Source organism: Clytia hemisphaerica, unplaced genomic scaffold, assembly GCF_902728285.1.
Source record: "Clytia hemisphaerica strain Z4C2 unplaced genomic scaffold, Clytia hemisphaerica genome assembly, whole genome shotgun sequence".
Taxonomy (NCBI): Eukaryota; Metazoa; Cnidaria; class Hydrozoa; order Leptothecata; family Clytiidae; genus Clytia; species Clytia hemisphaerica.
Genome location: NW_027103621.1, coordinates 1147881 through 1166994, shown reverse-complemented (window position 1 = coordinate 1166994; position 19114 = coordinate 1147881). Strand labels below are relative to the sequence as shown.

General features: G+C 37.3%; 1 protein-coding gene across 1 annotated transcript in view; it reads right to left on the bottom strand.

The window, feature by feature from the left end:
- Positions 1–19114, bottom strand: part of LOC136802370 (poly [ADP-ribose] polymerase tankyrase-2-like) — a 51714-nt gene that overhangs the window by 13361 nt on the left and 19239 nt on the right. Inside the window, exons 11-22 of the mRNA XM_067059099.1 lie at positions 12540–12631; positions 11938–12016; positions 11498–11669; positions 7393–7472; positions 6616–6761; positions 6122–6188; positions 5738–5836; positions 5043–5266; positions 4192–4901; positions 3171–3256; positions 1275–1404; positions 449–605 (exon numbers count right to left, since the gene is read on the bottom strand). Of these exons, the coding sequence (XP_066915200.1) occupies positions 449–605; positions 1275–1404; positions 3171–3256; positions 4192–4901; positions 5043–5266; positions 5738–5836; positions 6122–6188; positions 6616–6761; positions 7393–7472; positions 11498–11669; positions 11938–12016; positions 12540–12631 (2042 nt within the window). The remainder of the gene's footprint in view (positions 1–448; positions 606–1274; positions 1405–3170; positions 3257–4191; positions 4902–5042; positions 5267–5737; positions 5837–6121; positions 6189–6615; positions 6762–7392; positions 7473–11497; positions 11670–11937; positions 12017–12539; positions 12632–19114) is intronic.

Sequence of the window (19114 nt, the reverse complement as noted above, 5' to 3'; positions counted from 1 at the left end):
ATTGCCAGATATTTTGACAAAAAAACCCATAATTTCCAGACACTTTATCCATTAGGAAGGTTTTCAGTTTTTCCTTAACATCATTTGAAAGGCCAGATTGATGAATACAACAGAATGTGAAATTTCAGAATGATTTTCGGGAATATCAAATGTCAGGGTTAAAGTTTCCTTTTTCCGGAAAGTTTACTAGGCTTCATTTAGGACTATTACCCTTCAAATTCCATATTTTTTCCAGACATGTATGCCAATTCCAGACTTTTCTAGACAGGTAAGCCAATTCCAGACGTTTTCCAGACTTTCCAGACCTTAACCTAATTCCTGACATTTCTGGCAGATGTAGCAACCCTTGCTTTGCAACGAATTCACTTACCGTCGCCCTCGATATCTCCGATACATATACTAACTATTGAATCTAAGATTCGAGGAACAGAAATGTGGACAAACTTACTTTTTGAATATACCACCAGCTACTCCGCCATCTTTGTGTTCAACAATGGTGGATTGCAGCTCCTCGACCACAGATTGGTAATCAATATCGTTGGGTGACAGTTCTTGTAAGATGGTACTCGATCCAGGTGCAGAAACTGATTCGTACGGATCAGACACTGTAAATACAACAAAAAGAAATAACCATAAATAATAAAATCATAAAAGTCTACTACACTCATTTCAAAATCAATGCTCATTTCCTCCTTTAAAGGTTTTGTTTTTAAATAAGAGTGATGCTTACTCATCAATCTTAATTTATAAGCTTTTTTTCACATTGGATTGACACGGATGTGGAGCAAGATTGTTCAGAGAGAGGAAAAGAAAAACATTTTTTGCTTATATCAGCATAATATAACAATAGGCAGACACTGTCCTGATATGAAATATGTGTCTGATATGAAACGGGAAAAAGGCCATAGCTCAGAGCCAAAAATCTCCAGGTTAAATTTTTAGAAGTTTCAAATAGTATACCAAAGTTTCGTTTGAAACCCATCTTAGACAAGCTCGATAGCTTTAAAGTTTCGAATATGCAATGGATCAATGGAAAAAAGAATTCAGTGTTTTTAAAATAACGTGCGAAATTTTCACGAGCAGAAATTCCGAGTTTTTTGGAGATCCCTTTTGGCAAAAGTTTTTTCTGACAACAAGTCTGTTGGGAATACGCATAAAAATGTCGGTTCAAGTGAGCAAAGTGAGGCTCACGAAAATTTACCCTTTACTTATAAAATAAAGGGCGAATGACAGGACTAAATAATGTAGGTACAAAAGGAAAGTAGATTGAATACCTATAGTACAGCCGACACCTGCCAACCTTTCTTTGACACCTTTCAAGACTTTATGGCGATGTCCGTACGCTGTGATACCAATTTCTTTCAACTGCTCATGACCCATCTCTACTAATACGTCCATTGTGATCTAAACAGTAGATAATATTAACGTTAGAATCCCTTAACTCGACCCTCCTTAACTCGAATGTCTGGCTCTAATTAGCATATTTCCATGGTGCTGAAGCGATTTAGAGGGGTTAGAACCGGCTGGAACCCTCCTTAACTCGAATGTCTCCTTACCTCGAACAAACTTTCTCACACCTTCAGTTAACAATGCCTTATAGACCTCGAAGAAATCTAAGTAAATTTGTGTTCCCCGTGCGTGTTCGAGTTATGAATACTCCACTCTAGTACACGAGTAACTTCATGGAATTGGGACAAGTTAGCACTTTTGACTTTAATACTTTTTCCCTAAAGAGATCACTTTGGAAAGAGTACAATCAAGGTGAGAATATATTGAAAATTTCGGGTAGTCTAGAGTCTAGAATTTAAGGTTTGGGCGAGAATGGGGTTTCAGCACTTCTTACTTCCACTTTATTTCATTCACGGCTACATTCTCAACCAAATTAAAACATTTTTGAGCTTTAAATTCTAAGCATTTATGTGTTAAGTCTGATGTTAAAATATTCCAGAAGTAAATCAGAATACTTAAAATGAACGTTACATCAGATAGGACCAATGGAATTTCTATCGACCGATAACATTAAAGCTTTAGATCACTCTAGCAGGATTAAAGACTTTTTTTTTGTAATACAGAAAGGTCTTTATGCTGACAAAGCAAGAAAAAAAATTTTCCGAGAAAAATTACTTCAGCCACATTTTAGGGTACCTTGCACTCTATCTTTCTGCCAAAAATCAGGAAAAACTAATGAAGCAATTTTGCACCAAGTCCAAAAAACCTTATTTTTAGGTAGTTTCTGGCCCAAATTTGCGAAAATCCGTATTTGACGACAAAAAAAAATTTTCCGAGAAAAATTACTTCAGCCACATTTTAAGGTACCTTGCACTCTATCTTTCTGCCAAAAATCAGGAAAAACTAATGAAGCAATTTTGCACAAAGTCCAAAAAACCTTATTTTTAGGTAGTTTTTGGCCCAAATTTGCCCCCCAAAATTTTTTTTCAAAAATCGGGCTCCGTCACTTTTCAGGCATTGCTATTTTGTATCATTGTGCAAAAAATTAAAAAAAACTAATGAGCCAATCCCGAGAAAAGCTGCTAACAGGAAAATGGTAAAAGGGAATTTCCCCAAAAAAGCGAAAATCCGTATTTGACGACGAAAAAAATTTTCCGAGAAAAATTACTTCAGCCACATTTTAGGGTACCTTGCACTCTATCTTTCTGCCAAAAATCAGGAAAAACTAATGAAGCAATTTTGCACCAAGTCCAAAAAACCTTATTTTTAGGTAGTTTTTGGCCCAAATTTGCGAAAATCCGTATTTGACAACGAAAAAAAATTTTCCAAGAAAAATTACTTCAGCCACATTTTAGGGTACCTTGCACTCTATCTTTCTGCCAAAAATCAGGAAAAACTAATGAAGCAATTTTGCACAAAGTCCAAAAAACCTTATTTTTAGGTAGTTTTTGGCCCAAATTTGCCCCCCAAAAATTTTTTTCAAAAATCGGGCTCCGTCACTTTTCAGGCATTGCCATTTTGTATCATTGTGCAAAAAATTAAAAAAAACTAATGAGCCAATCCCGAGAAAAGCTTGTAACAGACGAACGGACAACGGTCAAATTAAAGGACCTCCCGGTAGGTCCAAAAAAAAATGGGGGAATGGGGAGAAAGATGTTATTTGATTTGTTTAAGAGATACGTTAAATATCACCCTTAAAAATAGTCTAAACACTTGCTCACCTGTTCTCTGGTGAAAGTCTCGTTCAACGTTTGCAAACTCAACGCTTCTAAAAACGTTGCTATGTCAATATCCAGTGGATTGGTACCTAACGAAAAAAAAGTTCAAGTGAAAACATTGATGTATGTTTGTACAAAAGCCCATTCGCATGTGCACTCTTGCTACAATGTGAAAACCACCCTCAAGGGAATAAGTCTTATTACACTAACGTGATTTCCACATGGTAACAAAGACGAATGCAAACTTGGGCGAACGAGCTTCAACATAAATTCTAGTCTAGCCTGAAAATTTTTGTAAACATTAAAAAAATAACTAAATAGGTGAAAGCTGAAAACAAATGGTTCTTATAAAAAGATGCATAAAAGTTATGTCAAAAGGAAAAAAACAAACAGCTTTAACAAACATGAAGAGGAGCATCAAAACTCTCACATTAAGCCAAGTTTCGGTTTAAATTATGCATGGCGTTAATTGGGATTAGTTGATGAACCGTAGAAAGCAAGTCAGTGAGAATTGGAAAAAATTGGAATGAATACGATAGGAAGCCTAAACACACCAATTCTGTGGGTAAAGACAACATTTGTACAAATACCAAGCTTAACCCATTGACTACCACTGGCATCATAAATGATATCGTTCAATCTTTTTCGGTCCTGTACCGGTAGGTTGAACCTAGGAGCACAGCGACCCATGCCACCCTGTTTTTGACCTGCGTCGAGATTAACATTATTTTCTTAGTTAGGTTGTGGACGCATTTGAATTCAAAGAAAATTTGAAGCTAGATGTTTATCGAAGAAAGCTTTTACCAAGCTTGTTTGAAAGGAAAGTTTGAAAATCAGCTGACAAAATTTGTATATAGCCTGGAAGACTAAAAACCCGGGCCAAATTAAAATATCCGATTAAATTTAAGAGGTGGTTCAAAATCGACTTTATTGCCCTAACTCCAAATTTCGAAAAACGAGGAAATAAGCTAAATTCTCAATAGATTTTGACCATGATTGTAGATTAGACTTTTAAAACTCAAACCTTCAGCTTGATCCACTAATCTTTTAGTTGGCAAACCATCCACGTTGCACGGTTCAGACATCAACAAGCTCTTATTAGCGTGAGAACAAGCTGTCATCCCTTCTTGTTGTTTCTTCACTTCGGGCGGTAGATTACTTCTAGCCGGTTGCTTAGGAAGCATTGAGGGCGGTGAGCTTGAAGACGCAGCGGGCGTGATTTGCGCACTTGATGATAACGAGGTTGGAGGTGAGCTCGGCGCGGGCGGTTCTGATGAAAGTTCTGAAGTCGTTCGAGCCACGGAGGCAGTAGATAATAAATTACTGCTTGCGTACATACGAGGCGAAGTAGACGTGGGAAGCGGATTGTTGGCTGGGATTTGTATCACTTGAGATTTGGATGCCATCGAGTCCATGAGTAAGACCTTAACGTCTTCTGCGGACGCGAGGTTAAGAGGTGTTTGGTTTTCTTGGTTTTTGAGGTTGGGATCAGCACCGTGAGTGAGCAGTAAGGCGCATAGTTGGGTACGCCCTTTCTGACTGGCTTCATGTAAGGGCGTGAACATCCACCGATCGGTGGCATTGACATCTGCTTTGTATTTGATCAAGAGAGCCGCTATATCCACGTGTCCGTAAGATGAGGCGTTGTGAAGGGGAATCAAACCACCCTTATCTTGGGCGTTAACATCCGCCCCTGATTCCAATAGAAATTCAGCAACCTCGACATGGTTATATCTATAAAAAAATGAAGATTTGTATATTAATTGGTCGATTAATGAGACACAGCATTAATAAGAGATGCTTGTGATTTTCATCTTCTTGTTTCTGCCAACCCGTAGAATGCAAGAAGCTTAGAAAGTCTTAGGAGAATCATACCCGGCAGCCAAATGCAACGGCGTTGAATTTCGACCTTGCGTGTCACGGCAATTGATGTTCTGAGGTGTAGCTAGTTTCATGACTTTGGCTAAAGTTCCCTTTTTGGCGGCTTCGAGAAGGGCGACATCTCCTCGTAAAAGGTCGGCGACGTCAGGAAATCCTTCTTTGACAAGGTCCAAAGGTGTTTTCCCTTCGTGATTCTTCTTATTAGCGTCGGCGCCATGCTATAAAAAAAGAAGATTGAACATTCTACCTATCAAAAATAGCATCAAAGGAGAAAGTAATGTTCAGTACACATAATTGAACGAAAAAGTGGTATATCAGTAATTGTTTGAGTCAAGGATAATTTCAGGCAGGTAAAACAGGCAAATAAGATTTTCTATAAGGCCCGAAAATCGTTATGAAGTTATATTTTTGACCTAACACCTGAAAGGGGAAAGATTGGTCAGGGAAATTTCGCGAAATTTTTAGACATGTGACGAAGTATTCCACCGCAAAAAACCCTTTCTTGTCAATTAAAAGGGAGTTTTGATATTAAAAAACAAACATTTCCCGACGAAAATATTTATCCTACTAAGTTTTCCTGTTTTTCTTTTAGTGTACGGAATCCCTATATAAGTATAACAACAGGGGTGGCACGTATAAGTTAATGGTCGCAAGAAATTCTTTACACTATTATAGAAAAAATAGTATACCTTGAGAAGTAGTTTACAAATATCAAATTTTCCTTTGCCAGCTGCTTCGTGTAAGGGAGTGAATTTCCAATGATCCGCCGCGTTCACGCTCGCTCCATGCTGGAACAGAAAATCAAAACAATTAAATTCGTGGAAAAAAAATAAAACCAGTAGGTTTTTCAATGCGATACAGTAGAGTCTTCATGGCTCAAAGCCTCTATAACTCGAATGGCTCCTTATAACTCGAACAAGTTTAACTAACAAACCAAAATTTCCATAATTTAAAAAAAATTGTGTTCGAGTTATGGTGACCTTGCTGTAGTTATGGCCTAAAAGCATCGAGAAAAGAAAGTCTTAGTATTTTCCATACGGATGACGCAAGTTTGAATAAAATAGATGACATACCCGAACCAATGATTCGGCAACCTCGTAATGCCCATACGAGCATGCATTATGTAGCGGCACGAGTCCCCTTGAAGGAAAATAGAAAGAAATATGAAAGAGACCTGCAGGGATAGAATTTTTCAATATTTAAAGTACTTTCTTCCAAAAAATGATACCAAAAGTTTTCAATTTCTTTTAAAAACTCAGGTCACGATCAAAGCGTGTGCAAATAGGTTCAAGAGCCACTTACCATCACCATTTAACATTTGTGGCCGAGACACTTTTTTTCAAATCTACCATGCCTTCTATCGCAGTCTCTCAAGGCAGTCTAACGGCATAAGATTTGAGGCCGGTAACCTTGCAGGGCTTTTAATAAACTAAGTAATAATCCAAATTTTGAAACTTTTCTCTAATTCATTATTTTGAAAGTATGGGGCTAATGGAAGTTCCCTCTCCCGTAAAGAACAGTAAGGTTATATCACCAGGGGAAGGCCTTTTGAAATTGTAGGGCTTACCCTTTATCCTTGGCGTGTACATTGGCTCCATTCTTTAAGATATGTTCCACAATATCGATTCTGTTGTAACCACTTGCAAAATGAAGTGGTGTCGATAAACGACCGGCCAAATCACGACAATTTACTGTTTGTGGAGTACACAGTGCCTGTGTGGAAAAGAATTCTTAAATTAATCAAAACAAGCACATTATGCATTACCTACCCCTAGAAACACCTATCGACGCTATACAGTTATCAAATCTTAGCGTCGCTGTCTCAAGGAGACTGACAAAATGATGTTAAATCCTCTTCGAAGGCGAAAAAAATTAGAGGGTTTTGTAGCGCTTTTCAGAATTAAAAGTTCCGTTGAGAATTTTGATTTCAGCTTTTATCCTTTATTTCATTGGATATTTCGATTTTGAAGGGTTTGTTGGCTTCCAGGCTGTATTCCCAGGCTGTATTCTCAGGCTGTATTCTCAGCCTTAGTTGATCCTTTTAGAGTTATCGGATTCAAAGATATCCCAAGTCTTAAGTCTGATGCTAAAACTCAGGGTATATTCCAGGAATTAGTTAGAACACTTATTAAAAATCATATTAGGTTTTGATAAACTTATAGGGAATCCCCCTTTTTCTGAAATATCATTATAATGATATTCGTTTCAAGACCTGGCAGGGAATAGAACAAGCGGCTTAGTTAATAAGTGGGATCGGGGTTAGTAAGAATGGATGGAAAATTGAGAAGGAGGCTTAAGGTAGCTTTGAAAACTGCAAACGAATAATTTTAGCTAAATTTCCTACCTTTATGGTCGTAAAATCGCCAGTTTTCGAAGCTTCGAGCAGCTTCAAATCGATGTCCTTGGTGGCTGACTCTTGAGTGGCTGTCAAAGCAAACAAATATTCTATCTTAACTTTATGAAAAATACGAAGTTACAGGTCAATCTAGACGAGAATAATGTTTTTCAGAGAAAGAGTAGCCTGTATAATGGCCACCATTTTCTCATCATGTTATTGAAATAAATTCTTTTAAAATGCTAAAAAGTTAAGTCGTGTTAGGGTTAGAGGAAAGTATGTAGAAGGGTGTTCATCTAAGCACTCTCAGAAAAGACGTATGCTTCCGTTACCTCCTCCAACACCACTAATCTTGCTACCCCGAATCAAGACTCACTAAAGGAAGTTATCAAAGATGCCTGGCGCGAAGAGGGAGCAGAAGAGGCAGACAAGAGAAGACGTGCACCAAACGTCATCGTTCATGGTTTACCAGAGAAAGATGAAGAAAATGACAAAAGTTGGGCATCAGATTTTATCAAGGATACCCATGCCCGAGCTAACATTCAGCGTGTCAGAAGATTAGGCGTAGCAGATGGAAATAAAAAGCGACCCTTGTTGTTATCACTCAAAAATGAACAAGAAAAATGGACCGTTATCGGAAATTTAACAAGTTTAAAGGGATTAGAAAACTACAAAGGTATCAGTATTACAGAGGACCTAACACCCGCACAACGGAAAGTATATAAGGAATTATCGAGCGATGCAAAGAAGCTAAACTCTGAGGAAAAATCTCAAACTGAAATTTATCGAGTCAGAGGTGATACAAAAAACGGTTTCGCTGTAAAGAAGCTGAAAATCAAAAAACAACAATAGAAACAAACCACTATAAACAAGCACCAAATAGCAATAAAGCAAACCCTACCCCAAGAACTATACCTGAAATAAGAATCCTATCAACAAATGCCGATCAATTTACGAAAGCAAAGAAAGGAATATTAAATAAGATAAATCAACTCGAGAAACCGCACCTAATCGCAATTTGTGAAGTAAAACCCAAACATGGTGAAAAATGGCAAATCCACGAATACGAAATGAAAGACTACAAAGTTGTAAACTCCACTAATACCAATAACAACAAAGGTCGAGGAATCGTTATATTGGCACACTCATCAATAGACCATCTAGTTGCTGACATCGAAAGTCCTGTTGAATTCGAAGAAACCTGTATTATCGAGATTCGTCTAGCAAAGAAAGACAAACTTGTATTTGCGTGTATATACAGAAGCCCTACGAAGCAAGCTAACTCGCACGAAAACAATTCTATGTTGAACAGCCTGTTGAAGTCATTGAGTCAAGACAAGAGATATTCACACAAATGTAATAGTTGGAGATTTTAATCTACCAACAATAAATTGGGAAAACTGGACAACCCCCCATATTGAGGACAGTAAAGAAGAAAAATTCTTGGATGCACTACGAGATTCATTTCTTTACAATACGTCAAAGAGCCGACGAGATGTAGAGGAACAGACGATCCGTCTCTAGTAGACCTCATTCTAACCAGTGAATATAACCAAGTCAACAATCTCAAATATCTTAGTCCACTTGGAAAAGGTGACCACAGTGTACTTGTCTTTGACTTCAAGTGTTGTGCTGAGCAGAAGCCAAGTTGCCAAAAGTATTCCTACAATTCAGCTAACTTCCAGGAAATGCGACGCTTTCTTCTCCGAGCGGCTAATTGGACGCAAGACTTTATCGCGACATCAAGCGGAAAGACAGTATGTGAGCTCTGGGAACAGTTCAAAACTGATCTAAAACTATCTAAAGAGCCGATTCGTCCCGCTAAAAGAAGTTGGAAATTCCTTTTGGAAGAAAAAAGGAAATATACCGATAGGGGAAGATATTCGAAATGAAATCAGGATAAAAGATCGCCTACATAGGAAGTGGATTAATTCTTCGGATGCTGACAAGGAGTTCAATAGAGCAAAATATGTTTCGGCGCGAAACCGAGTCAACAGTATAATGAGACGCACGCGTAGAAACCATGAACGAGAAATTAGCAGATCGGCAAAACAACCCGAAGCGATTTTGGTCGCATGTAAGAAATCAATTGAAGTCGACAAGCCGAGTTGCATCTCTTCTGGAGTCCGGAGACAACAAAGAATCATTGAAGCATGAAGACATAGAAAAGGCAAATATCCTACAAAAGCAATTTTGTGGTGTATTTACGAATGAGCCAAACGGACAATTACCTTCATTTGATAAAAGAACAGATACGATGATCGATATCCCTGAAATTTCTCTAGAAACAATAATAAGACAGATCAAGCAGCTTGACCCCAGCAAATCATTTGGACCAGATGAGATTCATCCGTTGATGCTGAAGGAACTAGTTGACTTCGTTGCAGAACCGCTGAAGATAATCATGAACAAAACATTAGAAGAGAGCGTATTACCTGAGGACTGGAAGATGGCGCATGTCACGCCAATCTACAAGAAAAGGGTGCTCACAACCTAGCCATAAACTACCGTCCAGTCAGTTTAACATCTATAGTATGCAAAATGATGGAGTCAGTGCTACGAAAAGCAATTATGGATCATCTTGTGGAAGAAAATCTTTTATCTGAAAAACAGTACGGTTTTATTGGTAAGCGATCAACAGTCACTCAACTTCTTTACTACATTGACCAATGTTGTGAAACGATGGCAGAAGGCAAAGTTGTCGATTGCATCTATTTTGATTTTGCAAAAGCGTTTGACACCGTCCCTCACAGGAGGTTAAAGAAAAAACTGGAATGTTACGGGGTAGGGTGGAAGTCTACTAAACTGGATAACATCGTTTTTGTCAGATCGCAAGCAGCTGGTCAAAGTCAACTCAGCCAAATCAACAACTAACCCTGTCGTAAGTGGGATTCCTCAAGGAAGTGTACTTGGACCTCTGCTATTTGTCATTTACATTAATGATTTGCCAGACAAAGTAGTTTCGGATGCATTTCTCTTCGCCGATGACACGAAAATAGTGAAGACTATAGATTCGGTAGAAGACTCTATCGTTGTACAAAGAGATATCGATGAAATGGAAAAGTGGTCTCAGGATTGGTTACTCACGTTTCCATCCTGATAAATGTCATGTCTTAACAATAGGTAAATTCGCCAACATCAAGCATGCACCACAGATACCAGCTTGGGGGTAATGAGCTTGGAACATGTTTTTGAAGAAAACGACCTCGGCATCTTGATCGATTCCGAACTAACTTTCGAGGAGCATATATCCAAACAGGTTAACAAAGCAAATTCAATCCTTGGAGTCATCAAAAGAAGTTTTAACGACTTGAGTCCTTCGGCATTTTGTACTCTGTACACCACCTTTGTCAGACCTCACTTGGAATATGCACAATCAGTATGGCAGCCAAAATTACGTCGTAGTATAAATTTGATTGAAGGTGTTCAAAGACGGGCGACAAGACTGATTCCTCAATATTGTAATCTCCACTACGAAGAACGTTTAAAAAGACTCAAACTTCCATCTCTTGAGTTCAGAAGGCTTTTCAGTGATATGGTGCAAATATATAAGCATATTCATTTTTACGACCCACAGACAACTCGGAACAAGTTTGTTAAAAAATCCCGTCCAACCAGATTCCATGATCATGAATTTGTTCCAAACTTTGCTGATGATGGTTTTCGTGGGGCTCAGGACGAAATCTTTCTACTATAGATCGATCCCAACATGGAATGCACTACCGCGATTTGTCATCGAGTCGACCTCAATCAAATCGTTTAAAGAAAGCTAACAAAGCGTGGGAAAAACACCAACTAAGATACTTGACATATTAATATTGTAATTAGAAATCGGTTCGTAGAGGTCCACCTCGGGCCTGTGAGCTTGTATACATCATAATAATAATAATAATATATGTTGTTAGGAAGTAATAAAATTGGTTGGTGGTCGAGGTACCAGCAAAAGAAGGAGTTGAAATTATTGGTTTGATTCAATCATCTTATGAGCGATCGAGCCTAAAGGAAAAACAGCTGCCCTGATATATTCCTCATGCATCTTAGGCGCATCTTATGTATATATCGTGTATAAAGCACATCTTACAAATTAATCTTTCCATCTTCTATCCAAACTTACCTTGGAAAACTTTCTGAGCATTTTCAGCGGCAATTTGTGACGGTGTAACACCGCAAGCGGAGCGTACAGTTTGATCGGCACCGTTCATCAACAATACACGACAGGCTTGCGTGTGGTCCGACTGCGCTGCACGGTGTAATGGTGTTTGTAGCATCTCGTCAAGAACGTTCAGCTATGGGAAATGGAAGGATTAGTTAGATCGACACTTTTTTTCATTTATCCAATGATTGATCTTCGAATTCAAAACTTTGCGATCAGGAGAGCTGACTTTCGACCCTTACTCTCTTAATTTAGTTTCTAGTATGTTCTCTATGGTTAGTTTGAAAAAATGACTCAATTTCAACTACTGTCCGTCCTTAAACGACTTAAGATTATTTCTTGATTTGTGTTTTCTAAAAACATTCTCAAACCTTTATGGACTAAATAATACGAAGAATTACCTCAGCATTAGCTTTGACCAGTACTTCCATAATTTCAGTGTTCCCATGGTCAGCTGCTACGTGCAAAGCTGTCATCTTACTGTAATAAAGACAAGAAATCATCGATCATAATTAGTCATCTTATAGGTGGAGAAATAGCTTGGTGATAAAAATTTTCTACAGAGGAGTCTTTTCCATTCGAACCTCTATAACTCGAACAAGATTCACGTCCCTTCAGTTAACAATTGCCTTATAAACTGGACCCATTATCTCGAAATTTCCTTAACTCGTTTGTGTTCGCTGTGCGTGTTCGAGTTAGAAACTCCACTGTATTATCATATCCGAAAAACAAGGTCATAATCGACCCATACAGAATTAAATTATAAGGTAGAGTTACTTCTTCGCTTCCAATTATTGATTTAAAACTGTACACCAAATTTTATAGCTAATTTTCGGGGATCATAACGATTTGAAATGCAAATGTTTTCATTTTCGTCAATTCGGGACCCGTTCATAAAAGGCGATTTGGTTTTATATACCCTAAGGGAAATTTTCAAAGTGGGAAGCTGGGTATCTGGCGCCATTAACTTTTAAAATGACAAAAGATATTTGAGTTCACTTACTCTTTATTCGCCTGGTTAACGTTGCATCCTTTCTTGATAAGAAATTCTGCAATACGTTCCCTCTTGGTTGATGTCGAGCGAGCGCAAACATGCTATAATGAAAAACATGAACAATTATAAATATTTGGGTCGTGTAAAATGTTATTGCTATTAATATGAGGGGTGAATGGGGGCAGCCAACACCGGAATACCGACGCATTTTTCTTGAATCACCGTCAATACCGACAAGAAGAATGACGATGAAGCCTCGTTTTAATCGAAATAAACCAGCCGAGGCTGGAAGGTCAGCCAATAGAGCTTAGCTAGATAGCTTTAATAAGTGGGTTAACAGATGTAAGAGATGTACTGAAGACTAAAAATGTTGAATAATGTACAAAATGTGAAACATTTGATAACTTAATTTAAAATTATTTAAAACAAGCCTGAGAGTCCTCCCCCCCCATCCCCCCACAAGAGATCAAGTATACTTCTCTTAGCATTGTAGCACTGTGTCTACGACATCAACAAGTAAGCTATAGTTCATTACTATAAAAAATAGCGAACGCATAGTGTAAGTAACCTTTTTTGTTACTTTCCTTGGGCAGGCGCATTTTTCCCCTAAACCCCCCATTTTGCTTAATTTTAAACTCCCTTGATTGGTTATGAATTTGGGCGATCGCTTTACCCGCCTTGGCGGAATAAACACACGACCATAAGAATAAATTCAACAGTCAGGCGAGTAGCAATTAAATTTCACAACTGGGAGTCCTCTCTCTGTGCCAAGCGCTGGCAGTGTTTTTTAAAAAACGTTAAAACAATGTTAAATGAAGACAAGATGGATCGGTTTGTTATGACGGTGGGGCAAAGTGTTACGAGAGGTGTGCATGTTGTGTAACTTGACGGGATAAATTATTCATTAAATCTAAGAAATCATTTTTCATACTTGCTGCAAGTCCGCTTTCTGCAAGTCTGATAGAGATAGGTATGCATGTTACAACTGTTATCGCCAGTCATTCCATTCATCATTTAGTCAAAACGTGCGCCAAGGTTAGAAAAGGTAGAAAACACAATCTGCGTCCGGAACTGCTGAAAAATAGTTTGATCAATTTCAACAAGAACTGATATATTAATAGTAATAAATGGATCAATTCCAAAGACCATGTTGTCATAATTTTGGAAAGTCCAATATAGGAGATGTGATGTCATCATTTCATTTGGTTCCCGTCAGCTGACGCGACCTCTGATGTACGTCAGCAGTTAGAGTTGGAGAGTAGTCGGAAAGCTTTTCCGCTGCTTTGCTGGATTTCCACTGTCGACCTCTGCACGCTCTGTGTTTACAAGTTTTCAAATCGAAGTAGAGAGCCGCATGCTAATGGAGAGTTTATCCACGGTTTCTCAATTTTAAAATTCGGATCAGTCCACACGGATTCCCTTTCAACAAGATGTAGCTGCTTCTTAACAGAAAAATATATTCGACCGACCGACTCCCACTTTTTAAAGCAGAAATGACGGGAACCAAACAATTTTTTGCGTTTCGCCTTATCACAAACACGTCCAAGTCCAAAAAAAAGCACGATTGCATCCGGTCTTTATCGAATTTATACAGTAGCTGTACTTTTGTAAACTTTATCAAATTCCAATAACATTATAACACCATCAATCCCCCTAGAGGCAAACAAGAAAAATATGTTTTTATTGCAAAAACTATTAAAAAGCAGCAATAAAAAGTATCAGAAAATTCAACATAAACAAAAACTTGAGCAAACGGCTTTAACATTTAAACCTTCAAAAGATGTAGAAAAAGAATCCCCTTGATGAAAATCCTGTGTTTGATTTGCCGAGTTAAAAAAATAAATGACAGAAATTGAAGCTTGCAACAGATTTACACTGAAAATACTTTGGTACAACACTGTACTGACTTATCACATCTAATTGAGCCGCCATCTTGAAACACTACATTATGATCTGTAAAAACAACGCACGCTAAAAGTACCCAAAAAGTTAACCCGATCGGAAGAAAGTTTAGAAATCAAAGTGAGATCGGAAAATCGGATTTTTTTTTTGCCGTCTTATGGTGGAAAATTTTACCTATTTGAATGCTCAGCTTCGGCTGACCAATCACTATGGTTGCAAGTCAAAACGAGAATGACTAGAAAAAGTGACGTCAAATAAAGAAGTGACGTCAAATAAAAAAATATAAAAAAATAATAATAAAACACGTGAATGAACTCGTCGGTTCATCGATTTATTTAATTAATTTTCATTTAGCAGTTGGTTGGATATTGGTGTTGGCTGAAAAATGTTTTCCCTGATCAAGAAGAAATCGGATGAAAAGAAAATCACTTGCGATTCAAAGGATCCAGATGATTCACCGACAGAGAAATCATCACTTGCCGAAGCTATTGATTACAAGAAACTGTATGACGAATCCCGTTTGGAGATTGACCAGTTAAAAAAATGTGTAGACGAACAAAATATGCTAGTTGAACATATGAGTGAGGTGACGTGCGTGTTGAAAGAAGTTGTCCGTAAGAATGACGAGGAGTTGACGACGGTTAAGAAGGAATGCGATGCTGAGTTGGCAGCCGTCAAGACATCGTGCGACGGTAAATTGGAGGCTGCTAAGAAGGAAGTGGCAGCCGCCAAAGCGGAAATTGAAGCCACCACAATAGAGTGTCAAGAGGACATGGTTGTGTTTAAGAGAGAACACGAAGGTAACTTAGAAGCCGTCACGAAAGCGTGCGACGAAAGGTTGGCTGATGTGACGAGAGGTTGCGAAGAAAAATTAGCTGATGTTACTAAAGCTTGTGATGAGAAGTTAGCAAGTGCTACTAAAGAATATGAAGATGAATTGGCTTCCGTTAAGAAACAGTTGGTGGCCGTTAAAAGAGAGCGTGACGACAATGAAAAGATTATCAACGACTTGCGTCAGGTCAAAGAGCAGTTAAGACTAGACTTTCAACGCACAGATAAACAGCTTCGTAAAACAAGTCTCAATTTGGTAGCTGCAAAGAAGGAGTGTGCGAAACAAGGTGAAGTCATCCGACAATGGAAGGATATAAACAAATCACAGAAGCTGACTATCAGAGATCAACAACAACAGATTCGAGAGCTTGAGCAAGAAAATAATACATTGTATCAAGACTTGAAGGAAGTTAATGCTGAGATGAGCGACATCAAAGATGAGTTCATTGCTTCCAAAGATGCTGTCAAAAATTTAGTGAACAAGCTACGAGACACCGAAGCTAAACGCATTAAACAAGTCGCCGATAATGAGGAATTGATACAAAAACTGCAAACCGTATCGGAAGAGAAAGACGTCCTCGAGCAGAAATATAAAGTCGAGCTCCGACTTAACGCGAGACGACAATCCGAAATTGATGACTACAAAAGCCGTGAGCTACGCGTGGCTAGACATTTAGTTCCTTTAGAGTCGTTGATCAAAAAGCGTATACAGTCTAAACAAGTCTGTTCTTTTAAGTTTCCATTTAGAAGGCTTTCTACACGTACAGAAAGTTTAGCTTATTTAGATGATAAGTCTTATAATATAGCACAGGAACTCCTTGCCGAGTTCTTGCATGTTGCTTAAATGCAGCATGTATATAACGCAATTAGGTAGGCATTTTACTAACAATTGTAGCGTAGGTATTTTTTTCCAAAAATTAGGTAGACAGTTTTAAATAATCTTAGGTGTTTATAAAATTGTCTTTAGGTTCAACTAAGTTTTATATACGATAACAAAATATGGAAAGATTTTAAAGTATTATTGGAAATATATATCGAATCTCTGTACAAAAGAATCGTGTTAATTTATTGCTTACTCTTTCTGAGCATTATATTCCGGGTTAAATTTCAAGTGTTTTCCGAGGAGAAAAATCCATAATAACGATATTAGTTGCGTTTTACTCAAGTTAAGAATAATTTTTTATTTAATAATTGCTTATGTCACTCGGGTTCGTTCTTACTACAGTTATTTCACAGAATTTTTCGTCAAAATGTTGGCCTTTCTTGAGGCTAAAATATCTATCAAAAGATTAATTTCGATTTGTTTCTGCGTTGGACAGTGAGCCGTAAAATTGTTATCTTATTTTGTTATAAACTTTCAAGATTTTTTCTTGAAATATATCTTTCCATTGTTTTCCATTCAAACAAAAATGCTTTTTCTACGCTAATTGTTAAGAATTTATTCGTTGACAGCATTGGGGAGGGGGGGGCGACCCGAAGACTCTTTTGATAGTTATCCATCTGGAGAGCACCACTTATGCTTGACACATCTCATCAACTGCTAAGAACCACGCAGAAAGGCATCGAGTACCATTTGGTATAAAGTACGGAGTCTTTGGTATGGCCCGGCCCAGGGATTGAATAACAAGGGAGCATTCGAGAATTCAGAGGTAAATGTCACTGCATTTTGTAGTCACTAGCATTTTTAAGGCCCTATATATGCTGTACTTCGAGTGATAACAAGGCAATAAAGAATAATCTGATTATAAAGATAAGATACTGGATGAAGAACTAATTTCGTTATCCAATCGTGAATAAGATGTGAAAATGGGAATGTTAATAACACGTTTTGTATCAAAAATTTTTTTCATAGCAGATGGTAAAGTAATATTTGGTCCTTTTGAAATATTGGTGAAAGTTATCTCCAAGGGGATGTGAATTTCAAACTTATTTATTACTTGTAAAAAAACAAGTCTGATATAGACCTTATATTACGCTGTTATTACCTGAGAGCAAAACTAATTATTTGGGTCGCATATTCAATTAAAATTATTGTCTAACAAATGAAAAGGGGAAGAGCGAGTTCCAAATTAAGGATACGATAAAGTTGTTTTGATGAAAAGTCTAAAAATTGAATTTGAATTCGAGTCTGAAGTTTGTACAAGAGATCAAGTATGGATAGCATATACTTCACCTCATTTTAGTCTCAATTCAATCAGCATTGATTTTCATGACAAGTATTTTTGCCATTGTCATTATTTTCAAAAGCAGAGAACGGAGACAAGGAGAAGAAAAGAAATCAATGACTCTAAACCAAGAACTTATCATTTATCTGTTTGTGGGACACTCATTTTTAGGTTTTGCACGATTTATTAACGATATGTTTTATTTCTATTGCAAAGATTCTTCGATAACACCTTATTTTGGATATGGTCAATTCCTAGGATCTGGAATCGAGATTGGTTTTGTGCTAATGATCACGGTTGAAAGATACGTGACAATAAAATATCCTTTGAGATATGAAGTCAAAAAGAGCTTCTACAGGAAAATATATTTCACTATACCATTCTTAGTGACTGTAGTTGTTTTTGGGATATATTTGATTGATGTAATTGTGATATGGATAGTATCACTAACAGCTAGCTTGGCAGTTATCATAATCAATGTACTACTTTACCGGATCATATCAAAACAGAATCAAACGATTTTATCAATGATGGTACATGAGAATAAGTTGAAGCTGACCGTCATTCAAAATGCACAGAAAAAAAGGCAAACACGTGCTTTCATGATTTGTTTACTGGTCACTTCGACTTTTGTGGTACTATGGTTACCATTTTTAACTGTCAATCAATTCTGGTATGATGATACTTCAACATGGGGATTGTTGGAATTTCTGGCGTACGCCAATCCATTGGTCGATGTTGTGATTTACCTACGTCTGAATAAAAACGCATATTATTTGACAAAAGAACTTTTTCGGAAATTGTTTCAAATTTTTAACTGTTGATGTAGTAATTTGGGTAGAGGAGAATGAAAAGATCATGTCCAAGATATTCTAGGCTACCAGTATCACTCTGATTTGTTTTGTTATACACGTTTTTTATAAGAACATCCAAAATTTTTGAAGCCTTAGTTATCTTCTTAACTTTTTGAGTTTTAAACCTAAATTGTTCTTATGATGTTCTTATTTTCACCATTTTGCAAGCATTTTTGTCCATTTCCTATAGAAAATAGGTGATTTAGGGTCAACAAAGCCTTAAAATGTTCTTAACTTGTTCTTAATACATTGGCCATCGAAGCATTATGTTCTTATATAGTTTGTTCTTATGAAAAAAAATTTTAAGGAATGATACGCATCGCTCAACAAAACTAGAGTGGAGTTTCCACAGCTCGAACACGCACGGGGTAACTCAATCTTGTTCGAGTTCACATTAAGAAAGTTTCGAGTTATGGAGTAAAGTTTAAAAAAAGGAATTCTTAACTGAAGGGACTATAATACTTGTTCGAACACGCACGGGGAACACAAATTTGTTCGAGTTAAAGGAATTTCGAATTATAGAGGTTGAGTTGAAGAGACTCCACTTCAGGAATGTGCACAACAAATTTCGATGATATAAATATTTTCATGTTTTTCTTTTTTCTAGCTTTATCATAATTAATTTCTTCTGCATATTTGATTCTACATTTACTACATGACGATCACTCGATCACTCGATTACAATCCTTTTCAGAAAGAGTACAAAGGTTGGGTAAGATTTTTATTTTTACTCTAACAGAAAACCTCCATGCCAAATTTCATGCTACTACCATCACAAAAACACAAGCGAATATTCTCAGTTTCTATCTTAAATGATGGAGATGATAACGGA